Raw genomic sequence first — 24,144 nt, forward strand, 5'->3', positions numbered from 1 at the left:
TCAATTGTTTCCTTTTCTGCACAGAAGCTTTTTGATACTTCTCCATGTGTTGATTCTTGATGTTGCTTTTTGTGCAGTTGCGGTTCTGTTCAGAAAGTCCCTGCCTGCCTTACCAAGTTTTATCTATTTTATCTTCCAGCAGATTGTCCCTGTTTTAATATTTAGATCTTTGATTCATTTTAATTTTAGTTTAATACATGGTGAGAGATGGAGGTGTCTAGCTTCAATCTTCTACATATGGATAGCCAGTTTTTTCCAGCACCATTTGCTAAAGGGCTATCTTTCCTCTAGTGTTTTTGGCCCCTTTGTCAAAGAACAAATAGCTAGAAATGCCGGGGTGGTTTCTGCATCTTCTGTTTAGTTTCATTGATTGACGTGGCTGCTTTTGTGCCAGTACCAGCCTGTTTTTATCACCATAGCTTTGTAATGACATCTGGAATTCATAACATGAAATCTGGAATTGAGATGCCTCATGCTTTGTTCTTACTGCCCAGCATTGCTTTTGTTATTCTGGACCTATTGTTTCATATGAATTTTAGGATTGTTTTCTCTAGTTCTGTGAGGAATGTTGGCATTTTGGTGTTGTAGTTTGTGTCTAAATGTCCCCCCAAAGCCTCATGGCAGTGAGGTGAGGCTTTTTCAGAGCTAGCTGGATCTAGAATGTGTGCTGCTGGGATTAATTCATGGTGCAATCTTAGGCTCAAGGGCACTAGGATTAATGATGTGACTGCTCTCTGCCCTAAGTAATCTGGATAGGATAAAAGTGGCAGAAAGATGCTGTTAAGGTCCCTTTATTGCTTTTGCTCTCTTCTGCATGCAGTGAACTGCTTCTCCTCTGTGACATCCCCCTGCCATGTACCACTCTGCCTTAGAGCCAGCCAATCATGGGCTGAAACCTCTACAAACTGTGAGCTAAATAAACTTTTTCCCTTTAAACTTTGGGTGTCAGGTATTTTGTCTGAGCAGTGAGGGAAAAGTAACTAAGGGCATTGGGATTGCATTAAATCTATATATCAATTTTGAAAGTATGTCCATTTTGAAAATACTGGTTCTGCCTATCAGGGAATGGGGGATATATTTGCTTTCTGATGTCCTCTTTGACCTCCTTTTTCATAGTACAGTTTTTATTGCAAAGGTCTTTTACTTCATTTGTTGGGTTAATTCATAAGTACTGAATTTTTCTTGATGCTATTATATTTTTTTTTATTTTTTAAATTTTTTTGGTTTTTCTCCGGTACCGGGAACCGAACTCATGACCTTGCACTTCCAGGCAGGCGCTTTTGCCGCTGAGCTAAATCCCCAGCCCCCTTGATGCTATTATAAATGGCATTGTTTTTCCTAGTTTCTTAGTGGTTTTATTATTGGTGTATGGAATGCCATTGATTTTTGTATATTGGTTTTATATCCTGCTACCTTGCTGCATTAGTTCATTAGTTCTTGGAGTCTTTTGTGTTTTTTGTGGAAAGGATCGTGTCATCTGCAAATAACGATAGTTTGACTTCTTTCTTTCCTGTACCCATCCCTTTTCTTTCTTTTGCCTGAATGCTGTGGCTAAAGTTGTGGTACTGTATTAAATAGGAGTGGTGATAGTAGATATCCCTGTCTTATTCCTGATTTTAGAGGAAAAGCTTTTAGCTTTTCCCTCATTTAATATGATATTGGCAGTAGGTTTCTCATAAATGGCTGTTAGATGATTGAGATAAAGTCCTTCTACAGCTACTTTTTCAAGTTTTTGTTTGTTTTTAATCATGAATGGAAGTTGGGTTTTTGTCAGGCCTTTTCTGTGTCTGTTGAGGTAATTGTGTGATTTTTGTAATTCTTTTTATGTGTGTGATATGTTGTATTTATTGATTTGCCCATATATCCCTGGGGTGAAGCCTACTCAGTTATGGTGTATGATCTTTTTGATGATATGTTGCATTCTCTTTGCCTGTATCTTCTTGAAGATTTTTGCATCTATGTTCATTGAAGAGTGTTTCTTTTTTTTTAGTTGGGTTTTTTTCTTGTTTGGGAATTAGGGTAATGCTAGCTTCCAAGAATGAGTTTGGAATATTCCTTACCTTTGAATTTCATTAGAGTTAGAGAAGTATTGGCATTAAATCTTCTTTGAAGTGCTGGTAGAATTCAGCAGTGAATCCATTGGATCCTGGGCTTTTCTTTGTTGGTGGAGTTTTTATTACTATCTCTATTTTGTTGCCTATTGCTGGTCTGTTCTAAGTTTTTATATCTCCTCGCTGCAGTTTGGATAATTCATATATATCTAGGAATTTATCCATTTCTTCTGGATTCTCCAATTTATTGAAATACAAGTTTTCAAAGTAGTTAGTAATGGTGTTCTGGATTTCAGTGATGTCTATTATGATTTAACCTAATTACATTGATTTGAGTCTTTTCCTTTTTTTGTAAGATTGGATAAGGGTTTGTCTATTTTGTTCTTTTGAAGAACTAATTCTTTGACTCATTGATTCATTATACTGGTTTTTTTGGTCTCAGTTTCGTTAGTTCTGTTCTAAATTTTATAATTTCCTTATTTGTATTAGCTTTGGATTTGGATTGTTCTTGTTTTCCTGGGTACTTGAGGCGCGTCATTGGGTTATTATTTGGGCTCACTGTTTTTCTGGTGTGGGCATTCACTGCTATAAACTTCCCTCTTAGGACTGCTTTCATTGTGTCCCATATGGTCTGGTAGGTTGTGCTGGCATTTCCATCTATGGGAACTAATTTATTCTTGATTTTTATTATTGACGAGTGTAGTGTTTAATCTCCATGTGTTTGCATAATTTTTGTGGTTTCTTTCACCACTGATTTCTAGTTTCATTGAACTGTGAACTAATAATAGGCATGAGATACTTCGATTTTTTTTTTTTTTTTGTATTTATGTAATCCTGCCTTATGGGGTAGGATGTAATATATTTTGGAGAAAGTCCCATGTGCTGCTGAGAAGAATATGTATTCTGTTATTGAGTAGAACACTGTAGATATATACAGTATTAAGTCTGTTCGTTTGAAGATGTGGTTCAACTGCTATTCATTGATTTTTGGGGGGGGGGTCTGATTGATCTGTTGTAACCATGGAGTGTTGAGGTCCCCTGCTAAAATTAGTTGATATTTATCTGATCTTTTATGTCCAGTAGTCTTTTTTTTTATGAAGTTGGATATGAGTGTTTGGTGCATATATATTTACAATTGTTATTTCTTGTTGAATTTTCCACTTAGCCAATATGTAGTGACCTTCTTTGCCTCTCTTTTGGCATGAAATCCACTTTGAAATTAGGATAGCTACTCCTGCTTGTTTTTAGGTTCCTGTTGCATGAGCTACTATTTTTCATTCTTTGACAGTCTATAAATTTCTTTTTGGATTAAAGGTCTTTCTGGTATACAGCATACTGCTGGATTTTGTTTTTGTGTTTTTTTTTAAAGTCATTCTGCCAATTTGTGTCTTTTGGGGATTGTTTTTTGAGATAGGGTCTCACTGTACAGTGCAAGCTAGCCTTGAACTCAATTTGTAGCCTATGCTGACCTTGAACTTCCAGCAATCTTCTTGCCTCAGCCTCCTGAGGATTGAGATTACAGAATTTGTGCCTTTTGATCATGGACTTGAGACTGTTCAGATTGAGTTCTTACTGGAAGCTATTATTCCTGTCATTGCATTATTTTCCTGGTGCTGATTTCTTTTTTCCTCTTTCTCCTTAACTTATTGCCCGGCCTGATTCTTGGCATTGTTTGCTTCATAGTCTCTTTCTAGGATACCTTTAGGAAGTTTCCGGAGTGCTGGGTTAGTGGTTATGAATTTCTTGAGGTGCTTATTTCTCCATTTGTTTTTAAAGATAGTTTTATAGGATATATCAGATTGGGCTGGAAGTTGTTTTCTTTTAGGGCTTGAAACTTCAGTCTAGCTCTATTGGCCTTTAAGATTTGTATTTAAAAGTCTGATTAAGTCTAATGGGTTTACCTTTATAAGTGATGTTGTAGTCAGGGTTTGCAAAGAAAACAATTTAATACAGGACCCAGAATTTACAGGATTATTTTATAATAGTCTCCCAAAGAGTCATATACAAAGAGTGCAGGAAATCTGTCCACACACTAAAGACCCAGCAAATCCAGCTGTTGGCCTGGGTTCTACTGCATGTCTTGTATGAGTCCAGCTAAAGACCTAGAGCCCATGACAATGCCTCATGCAAGTCTGTTTCATGGATTTATGCTGGGAAGGCCCAAAGGTCAGTGGTGGAAGCTAGAAAATCTGTGCCAGCAGAATGAAGGATCTGTGTTAGCAGGCTGAGGGATCTGCACTGGAGCCAGGAAGTAACGCTCAAAGTAAGGACCAGAGTTCCCCTGAAAAGTAACATAGCCATCCTCAGTGACAGCAAGGTCCTGAGCTCCAGCGATGAGAACAGCCAGGTTCATATCAGGAAAGCCAGGGCAACAAGCTTCTCCAGGAGATTGAACAGTGCACCATCTTCTCCTCTGGAGCCAGGAAGTGATGCTCCAAGTGATGCTCCACTAGAGCTCCCCCAAAGTGAACTGTAGTCGTAGTCATTCTCAGTGACACCAAGGTCCTGAACTTCTTCAACAATGAGAACATGGGCTGGGGCTGTACCTCAGCAGCACAGTGCTTACTTGACAGTGAGAACAGCGAGTTCCTGTCAGGAAAGCCAGCGTGACAAGCTCCTCCAGGAAAACTAACAGTCCTGTAACAGCACCTCTTTTTCCTCTCCAGTTCTGCCTGTTATGCTGCTGGCAATAATCCTCAGGTGGGTCCTCTATACCCAGCACCATGCAGATTCAGTTCATCTGGGTATGCCAGGTTGCTCACTGGGTGTCAGTCCACACCACAAGTGATTGTCGCTTTTCTGTAACAGCTTTTTAAGAGGGTCTTTGTGAGCCAAAATGGTGTTGCACACCTGTAATCCCAGCGCTCCAGAGGCAGAGTTAAGAGAAATGCTGCGAGTTTGAGGCCAGCCTGGGCTAGGTAGTGAGTTCAAGGCCAGTCTGAACTATATAGCAAGACCCTGTCTAAAAAACCAAAAACAAAACAAAACAAAAAATAGCGTCTCTGTTAGTGACTTCTGAGATTTTGGCTGTGATGTATTTTGGAATCTCTGAGCATGTGATCACCTGCATCAACCCTGTCTTCTCTACTTGACACTCTGTCCTCACATTGGTCACTTCTGTTACCCACACTTTCAGTACCATCTTTAATCTCTTGGATTTCTGTTTCATTACCTTCTCACTGACTCTGATATTTTGCTGATTTGGTTATTCATGTTCTGTGTCATCCTGGTTAGCTGGGCTAGTTTTTTTTTTTTTTCCCCCTTATGTAAGTTCACTAATCATTTTATTAAGTCCATTATCTGGTTAGTTAGTCATCTTTGAGCTTGCCAGGCACCTTACTGTTAGTGATTTTTTTGGGGGGGAGTTGTCTACTCTTTTATCGTTTAGTATAATTACTTGTTTGGCTTTTGATATCCTCCCCACTGATGCCCTATGGGTCACCTTTTCGGAGTTGGGAGTTTTTGGAGGCGTTCTGTTGCCTTGTCTTCTCATATCTGTATTGTACTTGGGAGGCAGTAAAGATTGAAGATCTGTTATGGTGGACTTTGTTACTAGAATGAAGATCTGTTTAGTTACTATCTGCTTTACAGCGATGCATTCTGTGCATGGCTGAGTATAGGCCTTTATCTCTGTCCCAAGATCCAGCCACCTCCATTAATTTGGGAGGGAAGCCACCCAATTAGTGCAGCACCCAGTTCTCCAGAACTGAACCACAGTATTGTTGATAACTCACAGACATACCAGATACTGGCATACAGTATAGTAAAAATCAGTTAACTCTGGCTATACAGACATTCTGTTTCATGACTGGGTTCTTGTCCTGGGGCTAGGTCATTAAATGAATTGGTTGTTGAATGAAGAATTGTATATATAGTATGTACATTACAGTAGCCAGAACAAAGAAGAGGTTAAAGGAAACTCCAACTATATGACTGTGCTTTTATTTGCTTAACTCTTAAATGCAGTACTTTGATATATAACAATGTAAAACTACAGTACAACCAGCAGAATTTACTGTACTGTATAAACAGGTGTATTGTATAAAAAAGACATTGAGGCTGTATAAACAAGATGTACAGAACTGTAAAAACAAAAACTGGGTGTGGTGGCACATGCCTGTAATCCCAGCATTCACGAGGCTGAGGCAAGAGGATTGCTGCAAGTTTGAGGCTAGCCTAAACTATACAGCGAGATCCTGTCTCAAAAGAAAAGGTCATAATCCCGAACAGTGGGCTTTGGTCACAAGTCCAAACAGTTGTTAAATAGGTCATTAAACAGGGAATGTAGATAGCAGTAATAAGTGTCAAAGAAACCAGTAAGAGATCTTATAATTATATTGTAGACACAAGGACAAACCAAATACTGGCGCAGTAAATATTTACTGAATGCAACAACTATACCACCATTAACGGCATAGAGTTAACTAAATAGCTGAAGATTATTAAAACCTAGTGGTTGTACTAGAAAAGAAGAGGGTGGGGTTGGGAGAATGAAAGAAGTAAAATTGGAAAGTAAATAAAAAGAAAGTGAGTCGGAGGAGAATAGAAAGGATCCTGTTGAAGAAAAGAAAATTAATACAACTAGACATGAGTAACAGAAAAGGAAAAACAGTGAAACATTAAAAATGAAAAATAGAAACAGAGAAAAGGAAAAATGGACAGAATATCCCCAAACTCCAAACAAACCAGTGAAGAAGAAAAATAGTAATGGGCCCAAAAACAATCCTCAGTGTTTTTCAGTGAGTGGTTTTTTTCCAGGGTCTGTAGTATTAGAATCCACTAGATATTAGGGAGGGATAATGAGTCACTACTACTAAGATCTGTTTTGTTTTTACATTCACATTTCTGTGTGTAGGTGCTGAATTCTGTCTCACCTTTCTCGCTGGGTGTGGTTGGCCGATGGTGTGCTGTCACTCTGGCAGCTGCCAGTTTCTGTATCCTCCTGTGCACCCTAAATCACAGCTTTCCCCACCTAGCTTTACAACTTGTGGGTTTGTGTGGTATGCTGCCTCTCCCCACTTTGGGAGGCCCCTCGGTTTATATACCCCAACCTGTGGCAGCTGTCCAAGCTGAGGTACATCTTGATCATGCTGGTAGATTGGAAAAACAAGGAGACTGCTGTGTTTTGTGCTGGATGTAGGGAAGCCAACACGTTCAGATTCAGCTGCCTCTGCAATCCACACACAGCTGGCTAAGCTTCTCACCATGGATGACAGGGCCTCTGTGTCCTTTGAGGCCTGACACTACTTGGAGAGATAGCAGAGGTGGTCCTATGGCTAGCTCTTGCCTTCTCGAGGACTCTTGTCATCTTCTACCGAGTCACTGTGATAGGGTGACTCCAGAAACCCTAAAGTACGTATAGTTGTATAGTTCAGTCTTAAACAGTTAACTCCTTCCCAAAATGGCTTGTGATTAAACCCTCTCAAATATAGTGGGTTCTTTATTATATTTTTTTTCCATTTTGGCCTGCCATGTGGAGTCACAGAATAAAAAAAAAAAAATTCTATTTTTGCAGTTTATAGTAACTATGGGCTTTTCTTGGGGCTAGCACTACTGGCCCAAACTGTTGTCTCCCTGGAGTTGCTGACCCTACCCAGGAGCTGGGTAAGCTTTCCAGACTGCTTGCCCCCTTTCTCTGTGCTGTGCTCCATTTCTCTGCTTTCCCTGTAGTTTCTAGTTTTCCTGTCAGCTGCTTCTGATTCCCAGAGATCTACTTTTTTTCTCTTCACCCAGTTCTTTTCCAGGTGTCTTGATTCCAGGTTATGGAAAGCTGTGTTTTGGTGCCAGTCTCTAGTCTGCCATTTGTAATCTCTGCTTCTGTACTTTTTTGGAGGTCATGGGTTACTTACCTAATTTAGAATGTTACCAGGCTCGTTTTGTTTGGCTACACTGGGGATTGAACTCAGGGCCTTGCAGTGAGCTACATCCTACATCCCCAGCCCTTTTTTATTTATTTTGAAACAGGTCTCACTGATGTTCCAAGTTGCCCCAGCTGGACTCAAACTTGTATTCTTGATGCCTCAGCTTGCCAGAGTGCTGGAATTACAGATGTGTGCTACCACACCTAGATTTTCTTAGAATCCTTGAAGCCACTGTAGTCCATACCTAGATTCCAAGTTAATAATGCTTCTTATTGACTCTTAGCACATTGCATGGTAGTATTAGGAGCACCTGGTGTATTGCTAATGATTATTGAATATTTGCCAAGTTACCTTTGTTTTAGTAACATAAATTAGGAGGCCCTAAATTCAAAGACTATGTAGAATCCCTAAAATAGGGAGTGTCTTTATAATACTTTGTATCTTCTAAGCTTGTGGTTCTGCTAAGCTTATCTCATACTCACACATAGAAAAGTTCCCTCTGTAACCTCACCTTTGCTTCCTGTCAGACATTTGCTTCCTTCATGGTACTGCTTATTGAATCCAGGGCCTCCTGCATGTGTGGCAGATAGTATATCTCTGGGCTATAGCCGTCGCACTTTTGAAAATTTTATTTTGAGAAAGGGTCATACTAAATTTCTCAAATTGACCTAGAATTTGTAATCCTACCTTAGCCTCTAGAAGACCTGGAATTATAGGTGTGCCCCAACACTGTTGTCTGCAACTACTTTATTTTAGGTCATGAGCACATTTTATAATGTGTAATTTGAACCCTTGGATGTACAGTCCAGTGACATTAAGTATGTTCTACTGTTAATACAGCCGTCACCACTGTCCTCTACAACTTCTTCAACTTTCTAAACTCTGAAACTCAGTATCCATTAAGTTAGTAACTCTTTATTTTCCTCTTTCTGTTAGCCCTTGGCAACCACCATTTTATTTTCCATCTCTATGAATCTCTCACTATTGTAGGTACTTTATACAAGTGGAGTCATACAGTGTTTGTTCTTTTGTGACTTTCTTCCTTTTACCATAAAGTCTTCAAGCTTCATCTGTATTGTAACATGTCAGAAGGGTGAATAATATTCCTTTATGCATATATCATGTTTTGATATCCATTTATCTTTGGGCACTTAGATTGTTTCCAGCTTGTGGTGAATTATGTTGCAGTAAACATTGGTGTACCTGTATCTGAGTCCTTGCTTTAAATTCTTTTCAGTATATACCTAGAAATAGAATCATTGGATCACTAAGTAATTCTGTGTTTAAGTTTTTGTTAAAGTTAAGTTTTGTTGGGTTAAAGTTCTGCCAAACTTTCCTGTAGTTCACATGGATTGTAATTTTTTCATACCCTTGCCAATATATATCTTCTTTTTCATAGTGTTTTCTGGATTCTTTTCTTTTAATGGCCATACTTAGGAGTGTAAAGTGGTATCTCATTGTGGTTTTGATTTCCATTTCCCTAAAGATTATGAACATTTTTTCATGTGTTTATTGTTCATTGTTAAATCTTACTAGAAATGTCTATTTGCTCATTTAAAATTTTTTGTTGAGTTTGAGTTCTTCAAATATTGTAGATATTAATCTCTTATCACATATGACTTAGAAATATTTCTATTTCATAGGTTGCTTTTTTACTTTATTATAGAATACTTTGTTGCACGGACATCTTGAAGTTTAATGAAGTTAAAAAAATGTTTTCCCCTCTATTGGCTTTATTTTTTTTGAAACAGGATCTCACTGTGTAGTCAAGGCTAGCCTTGAACTTGCTGTATACCCTAAGCTGGCCTTGAACTCACCATCCTTTTGCCTCAGCCTCCAGTGTGCTGGGTGGGACTGTAGGCGTACACCAGCACACCTGGCTTATTTACTGTCATTCCTTTTGGTATCATGTGCAGGAAGTCACTGCCAAAGTCAGTGTCATGAACAACTGCCCCCCCCCATGTTATTTCCAAAAATGTTATAGCTTTAGACCATTTTAAGTTTTGTATATGGGGTAAAGTAAGGATCCACTTTTTAATTTTTGTGGGGGCAATGTAAACAACTTTTTTTAAAATGTTTTGTTGAAAAGACTCTCCTTTCCTCATTGACTGAATGTTAACATCTTTGTTGAAGATCTCTTTACCATATATGTGGGAGGGTTTCTTTCTGGTCTTTCTATTCCATTGGTCTGTCTGTCATTATGCTGATACTGTACTATTTTGATTTGCAGCTGTGAATTTTCTATCTTTGATTTTTGTGCTGGCAGTCAAACTCAAGGCCTCCCACAGGCTAAGCAGGTGCTTGGCCCCTAGGCTGCATCCCTAGCCCTGTAATTTTTTTTATTTAAGAACTGTAATTTTGGAGCCAGGCATGATGTACACATCTATAATCTCAGCACTCTGGAGGCTGAGGCAGGATTGCCACAAGTTTGAGGTCAGCCTGGGCTATGTAGTGAGTTCAAGGCCAGCCTAAAATATATAGTGAGACCCTGTCTCAAAAAAGAAAAAGGTTTTTTTGTTTTTGGTTTTTTAAACTTTTTTGGCTATTAGGGGCCCTGTTAGATCCTATATGAATTTTAGGACGGATCTTTGTACTTCTGCCAAAATATCATTGGGATTATGATGGGGCAGCCATTTGTTTTTAACTCATTTTTCTTTGTGGGATCTCTTTGTAACCGAGCAGTGTAGCTCAGTAGCAGTGTAGCATTTGAGACTGAAAGCTATAAAGTTTTTAATTTAGGCTTTTATAGGGGAATGCACATTATGAAATGCAAAGTCATATTCTTGGACTTAGATATACATAAGGGATTTCATTTTCAGACCTTTTATGTATATTTTCTTTATTGGTCAGAATATATCTAGAAAGTAGACAGTCTCTTCTAGGGGAGAAATAATACGTTATTTGGTATGGATTTGACTTGGGAATTGTATCTCTCTTGCTGGGTAGTTTAAAAATTTGGGTAGACTTTTTAAAACAAGCTGGTTTTGCTTTAAAATTTGGTAATTGCTTTAAAATTTGTCAGCTGTGGAAATGACCTTAAATTGAGAAAGTCATATTTAGAGACTATTAGGCTGTAATTTATGGTAATGTGTAAAATTTTATTCTATTTTAGCATGCCAATGAAGATGTGGAAAGAATGTTACTAGGAAACAAGTGTGATATGGATGATAAAAGAGTTGTACCTAAAGGAAAAGGAGAACAGGTAAACATCTTTGAATGAAAGATTTACTGGCTTTTAATGAAGATTTACTGCCATTTGATTGTTTTGATAGTAGTACTGATGGAGTGTACCGACATTGTCTTGTAGGTTTTTCTTTTTTTTTTTTTAATTTTTAATTTTTTATTTTTTTGTCTTTGTGAGACAGGATCTCGCTATGCAGTTCAGTCTGGCCTTGAGCTCACTTTGTAGTCTAGGCTGGTCTTGAACTCGCAACAGTCCTCCTGCCTCAGCCTCCTGAGTGCTGGGATTATAGGTGTGTGCCACCTCGCCCGGCGTCGTGTAGTTTTTTAAATGCCTGTTGGAAACAATAATTTATCATTTGAGTGAGTGTTTTTCAGAGTAAATCCAGCATACATGGGAGCACTGTATTAGTTAGCTTTCCTGTCATTGGATGCAATACCAGACACTCAACTTCAAGGAATAGTTTCATTTGGCTCATGTTTTACAGAAACTCAGTCCATGGTCACATGGCTTCTAGGCAGAAACATCAGGACCAATAGTATAGTGGAGCATGGTGTTTAGTCTTGGTGGCCAGGAAACCGAGCAGGGGTAACAGTACCAGAGAGCAGAGGGCAAGGGACCATGTGTAGTACCCAAGGCCATGCATGCCTCTGACCACGCAGACACATTCTGGAGCATGCTGTACTTTTTAATCCAGTGAAATGGACATTTCAGGATCTTTGGTCATAAGAACCAAATCTGTAGCCATAGTATTTTTAGTTGTATTTAAGATACTGAAAGGAAAAATATAATCAGAGATTCTAGTGATGTTTAGATTCTTTGAGAATAAGGTCTTACTATTTAGTCCCAGCCAACCTTAACCTTGCTGTGTTGTCCAGGTTGGCCTTGAACTCTTGATTCTCCTGCCACAGCCTTCCCAGGGCTGGGGTTATAGGCCTGCACCATCACACTTGCCTCTGTGGTTTTTTTAATCTTAGGATTTCACCTAGTATGATAGTCAGAAGCCTGTGACAGGCAGAAATTAGTAAGTTACATTGCACTTTGTTACAATCAGTAGTTGGCAAACCTGTATTTGATAATTTTATGTTATTTTGCCTCATTTTAGATTGCAAAGGAACATGGTATTAGATTCTTTGAGACTAGTGCAAAAGCAAATATAAACATTGAAAAGGCGTTCCTCACATTAGCTGAAGATATTCTTCGAAAGGTGAGTTCCTGTTTTTACTTTGTGTTGAGTGCCTCAGTTGAATATTTTATCTCTAAAATACTGAATTTACGTAAAAATTGTGGGTTTGGGTAGTGGTGTTCCTAAAAGATTACTTATTACTAATGTCTGATTCTCCAAAGTGAAGTGAGGAACTTCTAGCTAGATTGCTAGAAGCCATCTAACAATCTGAAGTATCCAGACAGTAGTAGCAGTGGATTTCTGAACTCCAGGTTGCTCTCTAGTCCCCAGTTCCTTATTCCTTTTTCCAGTTTTTTGTCTTATCTCTCTCTCCCCTTCCCCGACACCAGGATCAAACCCTCACTTTGCTAGGCAAGTGCTCTTCCCATGACCTATACACCTTTGATGGAGCTTTTTCTCTGACTGCCTTACTTCTCTTAAAGGATCCTTTGCATTCCCTTGGATAATATAAAATAAAAAGTTCATCTGTTTTGTTAGCAATTTATTGTTGCTGGAAGATCTCTGTCCTTCCATAGTCACTTCTCAGACAGATGAAGGGCATTATATACTGAATGAATGGGATAAACACACTCCCATGTCATGTAGCCAGTCACTTCAAAATGACTGTAATGTAAAAAAATAAATAATGCTGAAAATGTGGTTTTGAGAAACTCATTTGACCTCAGATTTTATTTGTGAATCCCAGTACTTGCCAGCACGTATAAGGAACATGTAAAAAATTTGGGAAATCAGATTTTTATATTTTTCCTTAAATCACCCCAGGTACAATGCACAGAAATGATTGAGTCATGAATTCCCTATTCAGTCTACTTTAATTTTAAATGGAAGTAAATAAAGATAAAATCTGACACCAGTCCCAGAAGAGAAACAAATATTGTGTTTGAGAAAATGTAATTTTGCTTCTAGTACTGTTTTTATTTTTATATTTGAAAAAAAAATTTTTTTTTTTTTTTTTTTGAAAAAAAAATTTTTTTAAGAGTCCAGCCTAGGGGCTGGGGATTTAGCTCAGCGGCAAAGTGCCTGCCTGGCAAGCGCAGGGTCATGAGTTCAATTCCTGGTACCAGAAGAAAAATTTAAAAACAAAACAAAACAAAAATCTAACCTATTGTGGATAGGTTGTAGCATAGTAGTATTAAGTATGTGCTTAGAGTATCGGAGGTTACTGATTGTGGTCTCCAGCACCACAAAACAAAGCAAAAAATTCATTTATAGGTAAAGATACCTATAAAGGTATCTTTATAAAATATAAACTGAAGCTGGGTGTGGCACACGCCTGTAATCCCAGCACTCAGGAGGCTGAGGCAGGAGGATCATTGCAAGTTTGAGACCAGTCAGAGGTACAGAGTGAGCTCAAGGCCAGCCTGAACTGCATAGTGAGACCATGTCTCAAAAAAAAGACCAAAAATATATATTTACTATATAAGCTGAAATAGACTCAGTGTACAATATATAAATTCAGTAAAGCCAGGTATGGTGACACACAGTTGTAATCCCAGCACTCTCAGAAACTGAGGCAGGAGAATTGTAAGTTCAAATCCAGCCTGGGCAATTTGATGACTGAGTTGAAACCTTGTCTCAAACTCAGTGAAAAATCTGAGCACTTAGAAATATTGAGCACTTAGAAGAAATTGAATTTTAGGTGTTTACATTGAAGTAAATTAAATTCTCTGTAGGGAACCATTAACACCAAGAAACTTAATTTTTTTTAGAGTGAAATGCAGATATTTGTTAGCTGTAATTGGATGTTCAACAGTTATCAGTCCTTGTTATTCAAGAGGACAGACTACTGACAGACCCTTCCAAGTCTGTCAGTGTCCTGCTTATTGTGTTTGGGAAGCAACTGAAGCAGATGGTTTTTTTTGTGAGGATTGTGTTAGGTCAGAAATCGTTTGGGGGATGAAAGTATAGTTAGTTCAGCAGTAGAGGGTTTGCCTGGCATGTGGTTTTGATCCCCAGCACAATCAATAATTGGATTTCAGACAGTGCAGGAACCTTAGCACAAATTAAAAATACAAAGTTATTTATAGTAAATTGAGTGATAAAAACGATATAATACCTCATTTTTAAATGCTGTATAATATGGAGCATGTGTGTGTACACACACACATTTGGTTATGTTCAGCAAACAAAGCTCTGGAAGGATCTGTACCAACCTGGCTAGAGAATGTGTGAAGTGAGTAACAATGGCAAGAGGAGGAGCTGTAGAACAGAGTCACTCACAGGCTCTGGCCCTTATAGGCAGCTTTGCTTTGAAATTTTAATGTCTGTTTTTTAAATTATAAAGATCAATTTTTAAATTTAAAAATGTTATTTAACAAGTGAGTAAAGATAAAATTTCAGAGATTGATGAGTCAGGATAAAAAAGTATTCCAGTACTCCTAGTCCAGTTACAGACCAGGCAGGATATGACCCATGAGAGCCAATACAAAAGTTAATGAAATTCTTATTGTTTGTTTGTTTGTTTTTTCAAACAAAGCAAAAAGAGAGTCTTGCTATGTTGTCCAGGTTGGTCTTGAACTCACTGTGCAGCCCAGGCTGGCCTCAAATTTGCAGCAGTTCTCCTGCCTCGTCCTCCCAAGTGCTGGGATCATAGGCATGTGCCACTGCACCTACCTTTGTTTTGGGGCTTTTTGGTCTCTCCATAGTCTTTAGTTTCTGTTCATACTATATGCTTTGATCCTCTAGTGTTAGCTTTTTTTTGCCAGTGAGCGGGGGATAGTATTCTTAGTCATTTGTGGATAGTGTTACTAATCATTGAGGCAGGACTTCCTTATTATTATTATATAAAGATTAAAGTGTGGATGTGCCAGTGAGTAACAGTTTCATTCTAAAGTCTTCCTCAGGTAAGCAGGCCCATGAAGGAGATACTGTAGTGTGGTTTTTAGGGGTTTTTTTTTTTGGTACCGGCAGTTGAACTCCAGACCTTGTGCTTGCCAGGCAGGTGCTTGTGACACTGAGCTATATCCCTAGCCCCTATAGTGTGTTTTTTTATACCACATATATTTTGATGTGATAAAGTCACAAGTTTTAAAACATTAAACATACACTTGCTTCACATTAGAATTAACTTTAGAATGAAAGGAATTTAAAACTTTCATCATTGTCTTAATGCTGTCAGCTGTTGTTTCCTCATCCCGCTCCCACAGTAACCAATGTAAGGAGTTTTTACCTTTTTTTTTTTTTTTTTTTAAACCAGGAATGGAACTCAGGACCTTGCGCTTCCTAGGCAGGCACTTGTGCCACCAAACTATATATCTGCCCAAATTTTTAAATTATTACTATGAGTAAAAATAAATATATATTATTATTCTCCCCTGCCTTTTCATGAATATTTTTGGTGTAGGGGACTGAACCCAGAGCCTTGCTGTGAGTCAGAGAATGTCTATTTATTTACACCCTAACCAGCACAGTGGATTGTGAAACTTGGATATTTCCATCTGCAGATTTTTTTTTTTTTTTTTTTTTTCTCCGGTACTGGGAATCGAACTCACGACCTTGCACTTGCCAGGCAGGCACTTTTGCCGCTGAGCTAAATCCCCAGCCCCAGATTTTTTTAAAAATACAGATTTAATGTGTACTTTTGTGAATGAAGCCGAGATTTTTCCTTTTTTTTTTTTTTCTTCTTCCATTCTTCAGTACTGGGAATTGAATTTAGGGCCTTCTCACTGAGTAATCCCCAACTCTGTTTTGGTTTTGATTTTTAAAATTTTTTAAGACAAGGTCTAAGTTGCCCAGACTGGGCTCATAAAGTGCTGGGATGACAGGTATGTGCTACCATGTCTGTCTTAAAAATATATTTAAGAATCACTTTGCATTCCTTTTTCTATAAATTTTTTATTCCTTTGCCCAGTCGTTAGCCTTGTCTTATTCCTAACTGGGAGCCACGTCAGACTTTGTCTGTAAAATGTTTTTTCAGAAAATGTATTTCAAAGATCTCAGTTAACTGATGGGTTGCAAGGTGTTAAGTAAGTACATGTAGGTCCCTTCCTGGTTGTAAGCACCCATATATCTTTTGTCTGACCCATCCCTGAAAGTTCCCAGAGAAAGTGGAATTCCTGTGCAGCTATTGTGTTCTTGCTGTTCACTGGATGCGAGCTGCCTCTTCACTATTATTTTTGTTTTGTTTTTGTTTTGCTTCTTCGCTATTACAGTTTTCTCAGGTTCGTATTAGTAGCAAACTGAGTTGTTCAGGAAAGCCCACAGGGTCTTTTTAGTGTGTAATTTGGTTGCCTTAAGGTCCAAGAGAAGGGAAAACCCACGGCAGGAGGCAGTGAGTAGGTGGGCAAGCTGTAGGGGCAAGTAGAAATTCCTTAAGGTGGGCTTTTCCGGGACCTTCTGAGTTTTTAGACTATTTTAGTTATTCCCCCCTTGGCTCACCCAAGACCTTAACTTTATATCGTTTTCATGATAGAATAATTTCTCAGGTAAATCATAGCATTTAATATTCCATTCATGATGATGTACTGGACAAATCTCACAACTAATCCTTAGTAAAAGAGGTCAGATGCAAAAGAATATGTTAAACTGAGTTCCAGGTATATAAAGGGCAGGGATAGAAAAAGCTCATCTGTGATGATAGAAATCAGGAATATTGGCATTAAGAGGCTGGAAAAGAGCACAGAAAGGCCTTTGTTGTGGTGTTATGTTCTGTATCCTGATCTGGTCGTTTCCCAGTATAAGTACACTAAAAACTCATTAAGCTGTACCCTTCAGTTTTGTGTATTTTTCTGCTTGTAAATTAGTATACAGAGACTTTTTTTCATAATACAGTATGGGGCTACTCATTTGAGATAGTGTAGTTTTTCTGATTTTAAGAGTAAAATAAGTAACTTTGATTTGCAGATTTTTTTCTATATCCTTCTCCCCCATGAATTGTGTAACGTTGCATTTTGCTCATTCCTTTTCATTTAAATGTAGTTGTTTGCCTTTTTAAAGCAGTGGTGCAGAAATGTAAGCTTCAGCCTAAAAAGGCAAATAATTAAACAGAAAATGGTTGTTTTACTTCTTTAAAGTTCTCTTTCAGCATCACTGGTCATTTGAGAAATACAAATTAAAACAACACTGGGGGGGCTGGGGATTTAGCTCAGCGGCAGAGCGCCTGCCTGGCAAGTGCAAGGTCGTGAGTTCGGTTCCCGGTACCGGAGAAAAACCAAAAAAAAAAGAAAACAAAAAAAAACACTGGGATGCTATCTTACTCCAGAAAGAGAATGACTGTCCTCAAGAAATCAATCAATAACAAATACTTGAAGGGCTGTGGGGAAAAAGGAACCTTCTCCATTGTTGATGGGAGTATAAACTGGTATAACCATTATGGAAATTCATATGGAAGCTCCTTGAAAAACTAAAACTCGTAGCCAGTCGTGGTTGCGCATGCCTGTAATCCCAGCACTCGGGAGGCTGAGCCAGGAGGATCATTGCGAGTTCGAGACCAGCCTAGGCTACAAAGTGAGCTCAGTTTGAACTGCATAGCGAGACCCTGTCTCAAAACCCCACCCCCAAAAAACAAACAAACAAAAAACTAAAACTAATTTTACCCATTTGACCCAGCTATCTAGGTATCTTCCCTTCTAGGTATCTTCCCAGAAGAGTTAAAAGCATCATACCTCAGTGGTAACATGCATACCCATGCTTATAGCAGCAGAATTTATAATAGTTAAATTTTAGAAACAGCCCATATGCCCATCAACAGATGAATGGGTAAAAAATGTATGTAAATGTTACATATGATGGAATACTGCTCTGCCATAAAAAGGATAAAATTGAGACATTTCTAGGTAAATGGATACATCTCTATAATCTTAATCTTAAGTAAAATGACAGACACACAAGTTTAAATGTTGCATTCTTTCTGTCGTGTGAGAAACCCAGTGTAAATAAGGAGCACAGTGGAAGACATATTGGAAGAGAGTGGAAGGGAAAGAAAACAGCAACAGAGCTTTTGTAAATGGGGAGGGAGAGAAGGGTTGAAGGGAGGACAGGGAATGAGAAAAAAGAAATCAGATGTATTATGTAGAGGCACAAATTTCCCCATGATGAATGTGATCATTATGTATGGCAACTATGTACCAATAAAAAAATAAAGATAAAAAAAATAAAATTAGGGCTGCAGATGTAGCTCAGTGGTAAGAGTGCTTGCCTAGCATTTAGAAGGCCCTGAGTTCAATCCCCAGTACCCCCCCACACACACACACACACAAAAGTTAGATTTGACGTTACATTGGCTTTATACAACTTGCTTGGTAATGCTTTTTTTTTTTTTTTTTTTAAAGTACTAAATGTACTCAGTGGTCAAAGCTTAAGTGGTGAGAAAATCTACTGAGATTAGGGGCGGAGATGGTTTCAGAAACTTCAGTAAGGGTTGCTTGTCAGGAATTGTGTGTAACATTTCACAGCTTGGAGAAAGCAGGCTAAATGAAGATCAAAAACAGCTTCCAAGTCTTGACTTTGTATGGGGTAAAAACCTAACTCATGCGACTGTAACTGCCTCCTTTTGTGTGTTTGACCTTGATAAGAATATTGCTGTTGAATCTTGACTCTCCTGTGGCAATACGTTTTTCATGAGTTACTTTGCTTATGTGTTTGTTCCAGACCCCCGTAAAAGAGCCCAACAGTGAAAATGTAGATATCAGCAGTGGAGGCGGCGTCACGGGCTGGAAGAGCAAATGCTGCTGAGCGTTCTCCTGTTCATCCATTGCCATCCACCACCTGTTTCTCTTCTTGCTGCAAATAAACCACTCTGTCCATTTTTAACTCTAAACAGATACTTTTGTTCCTCATCCTAACTATCCAGTCCACCTATTTTATTTGTTCTTTCATCTGTGACTGCTTGCTGACTTTATTATAATTTTCTTCAAACAAAAAAAATGTATAGAAAAATCATGTCTGCGACTTCATTTTAAATGTACTTGCTCAGCTCACCACTGCATTTCAGTTGTATTATAATCCAGTTCTTATCAACATTAAAACTATAGCAATCATTTCAATTCTATTCTGCAAATTGTATAAGAATAAAAGTTAGAATTAACAATTTTATTTTGTACAACAGTGGAATTTTCTGTCATGGATAATGTGTTTGAGTCCCTATAATCTATAGATGTGATAGCAAAAGAAACAAACAGAAGCCAGGAAAACACTCATTTTCACCTCAGATATGTAAATGGGGTTAATTTTGTCCTGTGCCTTACGTGGAAAGGAACTTACTTGGTTTTTCCTTTTTTTGTTTTGGTGGAAGCATGTGCAGGAGACATATCATCCAAACATAACCCATTAAAATATTTGTGGTTTGCTTGGCTGTAATTTTCAGAGTAGTTAATCGAGGACAAAGGGTAATGCAGAAATGATAGCTTTGGTTTGCTGACTCTTGTTTTCAGTGGCCTTGATATTTAAAACTATTCCTGCCACCACTTCTCCTTGGCCACTTTCTCTGTGTGGCTCATCTTCCTGCATGCCGCTTTATTTGCTTCTCCTTCCCACCACCTTACGGTATGAGTTACTTAGAAATGAAAGGGGCAAACTAGTAGGTTTGTCAAGTTTAACATAAAGCACTGATTTAACTTGCTAAGTAAACTAAAAGACAAATTCTAACTGCCTACTATCCATGCCATTTAACTGGTGTCTTCCCCTCATTTACTCTCTCCCCTGAAACCTCTGCCCCAGATGCCTTCGTTCTGTTTGTATTCTGTGTTCTTCTTCCCTTTGTTCTCTTCCTATCCATCGAGTTTGTGAAATGGAAGAGCTGATTGCATGCACTAGTGTTCGGAAGGTGTTGTGGTTTGTCTTTCTAATGAGGTGTGTATCCTCTTCACTTTCCTAGTCTCTTAACCTAAATTTGAGTAGTCTCCGTTTTGGCAGCTCCTCTGGCAGTTCGGTAGCCCAGTGAAGACTGTTTAAAGTTTTTAAAAAGGGTGGGGGGGAGAGGAGTGGATTTTATTAACATGTTTGCCAAATGTATTGAGATTTGGCCTCTGAAGAACACTTTCAGTGTTAAGTTGTCTTTACCTTAAGATTTAGAGATAATTCAGAAAATTACTAATTTTAAGTCCTGTCTTAACATCCTCTTGGAAAACTTGTATAACCATGGATTTAGAAAAAGGACAACAAAGATCTTTAGCTGTTTCTAACCCTGACCTTTCTTCGCTTCATCTTTCTAGTTTTGCTTCATTGCTTATCATAAGGGTAGCGTAGGTTAAGTTTGCTATGCTGCTAGCATCCTAAGATGATACCTTTGTTGAAATAATTGTGAATAGCATGATTCATTTCAAGCAGAGGCTGAGTTTAGGACAGCAGCTTCCATTGAAAAGTCTCTCTGTGTTGTGACACACATTTTAATGACCTCTTGGCTCACATAAACAACATAGGGACATATCTGTTATGAAAATCCATGAATTTTTCAGATAGTGCCCTAAAAATTTTATATGCCTCACTGGTGGTTGTTCTTAGGTTTTTCCTTCACTTAACTTTATCATTGTTTACTAGTAAAAAGCAGCATTGCCAAATAATTGCTAATTTTCCACTAAAAAAAGAAATGAAAGCTTTTTGATAAGTTTTAGGTTAAACCTACTGTGGTTAGGTTAATGTATTCGTTGCTTCCCTTTATCTGGAATGTGGCAGTAGCTTTTTTTACTTTTAACCCTCCTTAATCCTTATTCAATTCAGTGACTTAAGGTTTGAGAGCTAAACACTGGGATTTTGGGTAACAGACTGACAAGTTTTGTTGTTTGCATAATTATAATCGGCATTGTACATAGAAAGGATATGGCTACCTTTTGTTAAATCTGCACTTTCTAAATATCAAAAAAGGGAAATGGAGTATAAATCAATTTTTGTATAATCTGTTTAAAACATGAATTTTATTTGCTTAATATTAGGGCTTTGCCCTGTTTCTGTAAGTCTCTTGGGATCCTATGTAGAAGCTGTTCTCATTAAACACCAAACAGTTGAGTCCATTCTCTGGTACTAGCTACAAATTCGGTTTCATATTCTCCTTAACAATTTAAATAAACTGAAATATTTCTAGATGGTCTACTTCTGTTCATATAAAAACAAAACTTGATTTCCAACTGTGTGGCTTGGTTTTCATTTATTTATGGAATTGGATTTCCTGAGAACAATGTATAGTAGCAGACTAAATATTAAAAGTTTTAAAAACAGAAGGAAATGATTTTTTTCAGCCTATGGAAAGCTGAGAAGGCAATTTCAAGAAGTACCTTTGGTAAGGAACTATATAAATAAACAAAAGAATTGCCTGGGACTCCAAAGCAGAACAACCTGATGTAAAAATAGAAGCTGCCATGGTCCCCGTCAGTCACCTCCAGCTAACACTAACGTGCTGGAGGCCACTTGCAGCCGAGGCATGGGGTAGGCAGGCCAGACTGGGAGGGTGTATGCTTACTTTGGCAGTGGCTGACTTATTGAAAGTGTAAAGGATTTCCTATTGCTTGGGGAACCAAAACAGTTTTGGCTATTGGCAAATGTTGAATACTATCTTAAGGCCTCACCATTTAATAAAGATAAATGTTTGTGTTAAAGATTATCTCTGCTGGAAGGACAGCGCTTAGAGTGAAGTGTTTGTAAGAATCACCTGGAGTATTTTTATGTCCCCCCCTTCTCACCTTATGTGCTGTTACGTGTCTAGGGTGAGGCCTGTGATTCTACCTTTTAAGATTGGTAGAGGAAAACAGGTGGTCTCTGCCCTTAAATTTATGACCTGTCTAAGCAAAAGTAATTACATGGCTGTGGTAGTGCACACTTGTGATCCCAGCACTCCAGGCTGGGGTGGGGGATCACTGTCGATTTGAGGCCAGCCTGGACTACATAGACCAAGCCCCTCAGAAAAAAAAGCAAAAGTAATCAGCCTAATAGTCATCCAGAATGTAGGTGCTGTATTAATAGAAGAGCAAATTCTGTGGGGAGAAGAGCTTGGGATTACATGTGTAGGCTCCTTCGCTAGGTTGGGGTGGGGCAGGGCAGTGGAAGAAACGAGGGAGGCTTGGCTTTTGTGAGAGACCAGAAGTACACTTGGGCCCTGTGATAGGCAGTAGGTAGTCATGATAAGCTCATGAGAGTGCTGAGAACTGTGTGTTTGAAGAAAGCACATCCAGATGGGTTGGAAGAGGAAAAAGATCAGGGGTCTCATATTACAGGATTCAGCAGAACCTCGCTATACTGGTGGCAGAGGGAAATGCAGGATTAGTGAAGAATTGAAAGGGACGAAGTATTTCTTGTGAGCCTACTACGTGCTTGAAAGTCTGCTTTATCCTTCACCACCTTGTTAATTTTACATTGTGTCTCATTCTTGCCCAAACAATCTTTGGCTGGACTTACCAGGAGAACCTTTGTTGCTTGGTAATAGCTAGGACTGTGAGTGCTGGTGATTAAAAACTCAGAGATGAGGGGGAAGAAAGCAATCGCTGTAGTGTGTGGCAGCTTCCTTGGTTGATTCGAGGTAACTTGTAATAGGTGAGTGGTACAGGAGCATGTAGGGGAGGTGTGGGATGAAAGTAAAGCCGTGCCTTGGGACCCAAACTTGGTGTGTGAGATTTCCAGCACCGCAGTGACAAGGGAGGCCATGCCTTCCTGTTGCATGTGATTGGAACAAAAGTTGAGGAAAGTTCCCACAAAACTCAAGAACTTCTACCTTACAGTGAATCTCCAGTTTAGATTTGCCAGTCATCTTTCCTTACACAGTAGTGGGTACCAGAGAAACACTAGTAAGTTGGAAATTGGTGATGTTTCTGGAGCTGAAGTAGTAAAGTCGAGGTTTGTAGTTTATAGTGCTCTTACACACAGTGCATACTGCTGCTTAAAAAGTAACCGACATTCTCCTCACTGAAATAGTATCACTTGGTCCTTTGATGAGCTGGCAAGTAGTCCTTCCACAGTAAGTGTTAGTGTTTGAAGTGGAGTTGTAGTGTTAAATGAAAAAGGTCATCCGTTTTAGGCACCAGGTGCAGGCAGCGGGGCTGTTGGTGCTTCGAAATGGTGGTACTCACAGGAGAGGCCGTTTCCCTGTGCCTGCGCAGGGCCCGCAGTGTCCACGACGGCCCCTGAGTGTTGCGCTGTGTCAGTGGTGGGCTGGCAGGTGCCGAAGGCTGACGTGCGGTGAGGCCGTGTGCAGAAGGCGCTCACGGGCGGCAAGCACTCCCGCAGCAGGTGAGTTCATAGCAGGTGCTGGGGACAAACCCGAGGTCAGACCGTGTCTGTGTGCCGCGTCCCTGCGTTCACACTAGTGCAGCCCTGCTCACACCGCTGAAATACGAGCTGGAAGAGATACTCAGTGAGAGTTGTTGACAGAGTAAATCCTTAGGATAAGGATCATCTTTCGAGCTTTAACTAGGTTGCACATGATTCCGTTTTCTGAGCACTTAGCTTGGAGACCTCCCCAGCTGGTGAGTCTTCTCCCTCAGCCACTGTGTCCTGCCGAGGTTCCTGCTGCTCCAGTTTGGTGCTGGTTTCCCAAGTGATGCACCAGCTTTCATTGTCCTTTGGCTTAATGAACACACATTGCTGCTGCGAGCAGTGAAAAACAACTGGCTGATTTCAGCAGTGGGGGACATTTATTAGGGTATGAAAGTTAGCTGCGCATGGTACAAATACCTTATAATCCCAGCATTTGGGAGGCTGAGGCATGAGAGTCACCACAAATTTGAGCTCAACCTGGGCTGCATAGTTCAAGGTCAGCCTGAACTGCACAGCAAGACCCTGTCTCAAATTAAAAATCTAAAAACAGGCCTTGGGGGCCAGGTGAGGTGGTGCACTGCTGTAATCTGAGCATCCTGGGAGGCTGAGGCAGGAGGAGGATCTCGAATTTGAGTCTAACCTGGGTAACTCAAGTGGTCTAGACCCTGTTTCAAAAAGGAAGTGGGG

At 39.2% G+C, this 24,144-nt stretch overlaps 1 protein-coding gene across 1 annotated transcript in view; it reads left to right on the top strand.

Moving 5' to 3' along the window:
• Positions 1 to 21,338, top strand: part of Rab10 (RAB10, member RAS oncogene family) — an 81,749-nt gene extending 60,411 nt beyond the window's left edge. Inside the window, exons 4-6 of the mRNA XM_005400418.2 lie at positions 11,025 to 11,114; positions 12,199 to 12,300; positions 18,868 to 21,338. Of these exons, the coding sequence (XP_005400475.1) occupies positions 11,025 to 11,114; positions 12,199 to 12,300; positions 18,868 to 18,951 (276 nt within the window). The 3' untranslated portion in view covers positions 18,952 to 21,338. The remainder of the gene's footprint in view (positions 1 to 11,024; positions 11,115 to 12,198; positions 12,301 to 18,867) is intronic.
• The last annotated feature ends 2,806 nt before the right edge of the window (positions 21,339 to 24,144 follow it).

Source organism: Chinchilla lanigera, unplaced genomic scaffold, assembly GCF_000276665.1.
Source record: "Chinchilla lanigera isolate Chin_1 unplaced genomic scaffold, ChiLan1.0 scaffold00068, whole genome shotgun sequence".
NCBI lineage: Eukaryota > Metazoa > Chordata > Mammalia > Rodentia > Chinchillidae > Chinchilla > Chinchilla lanigera.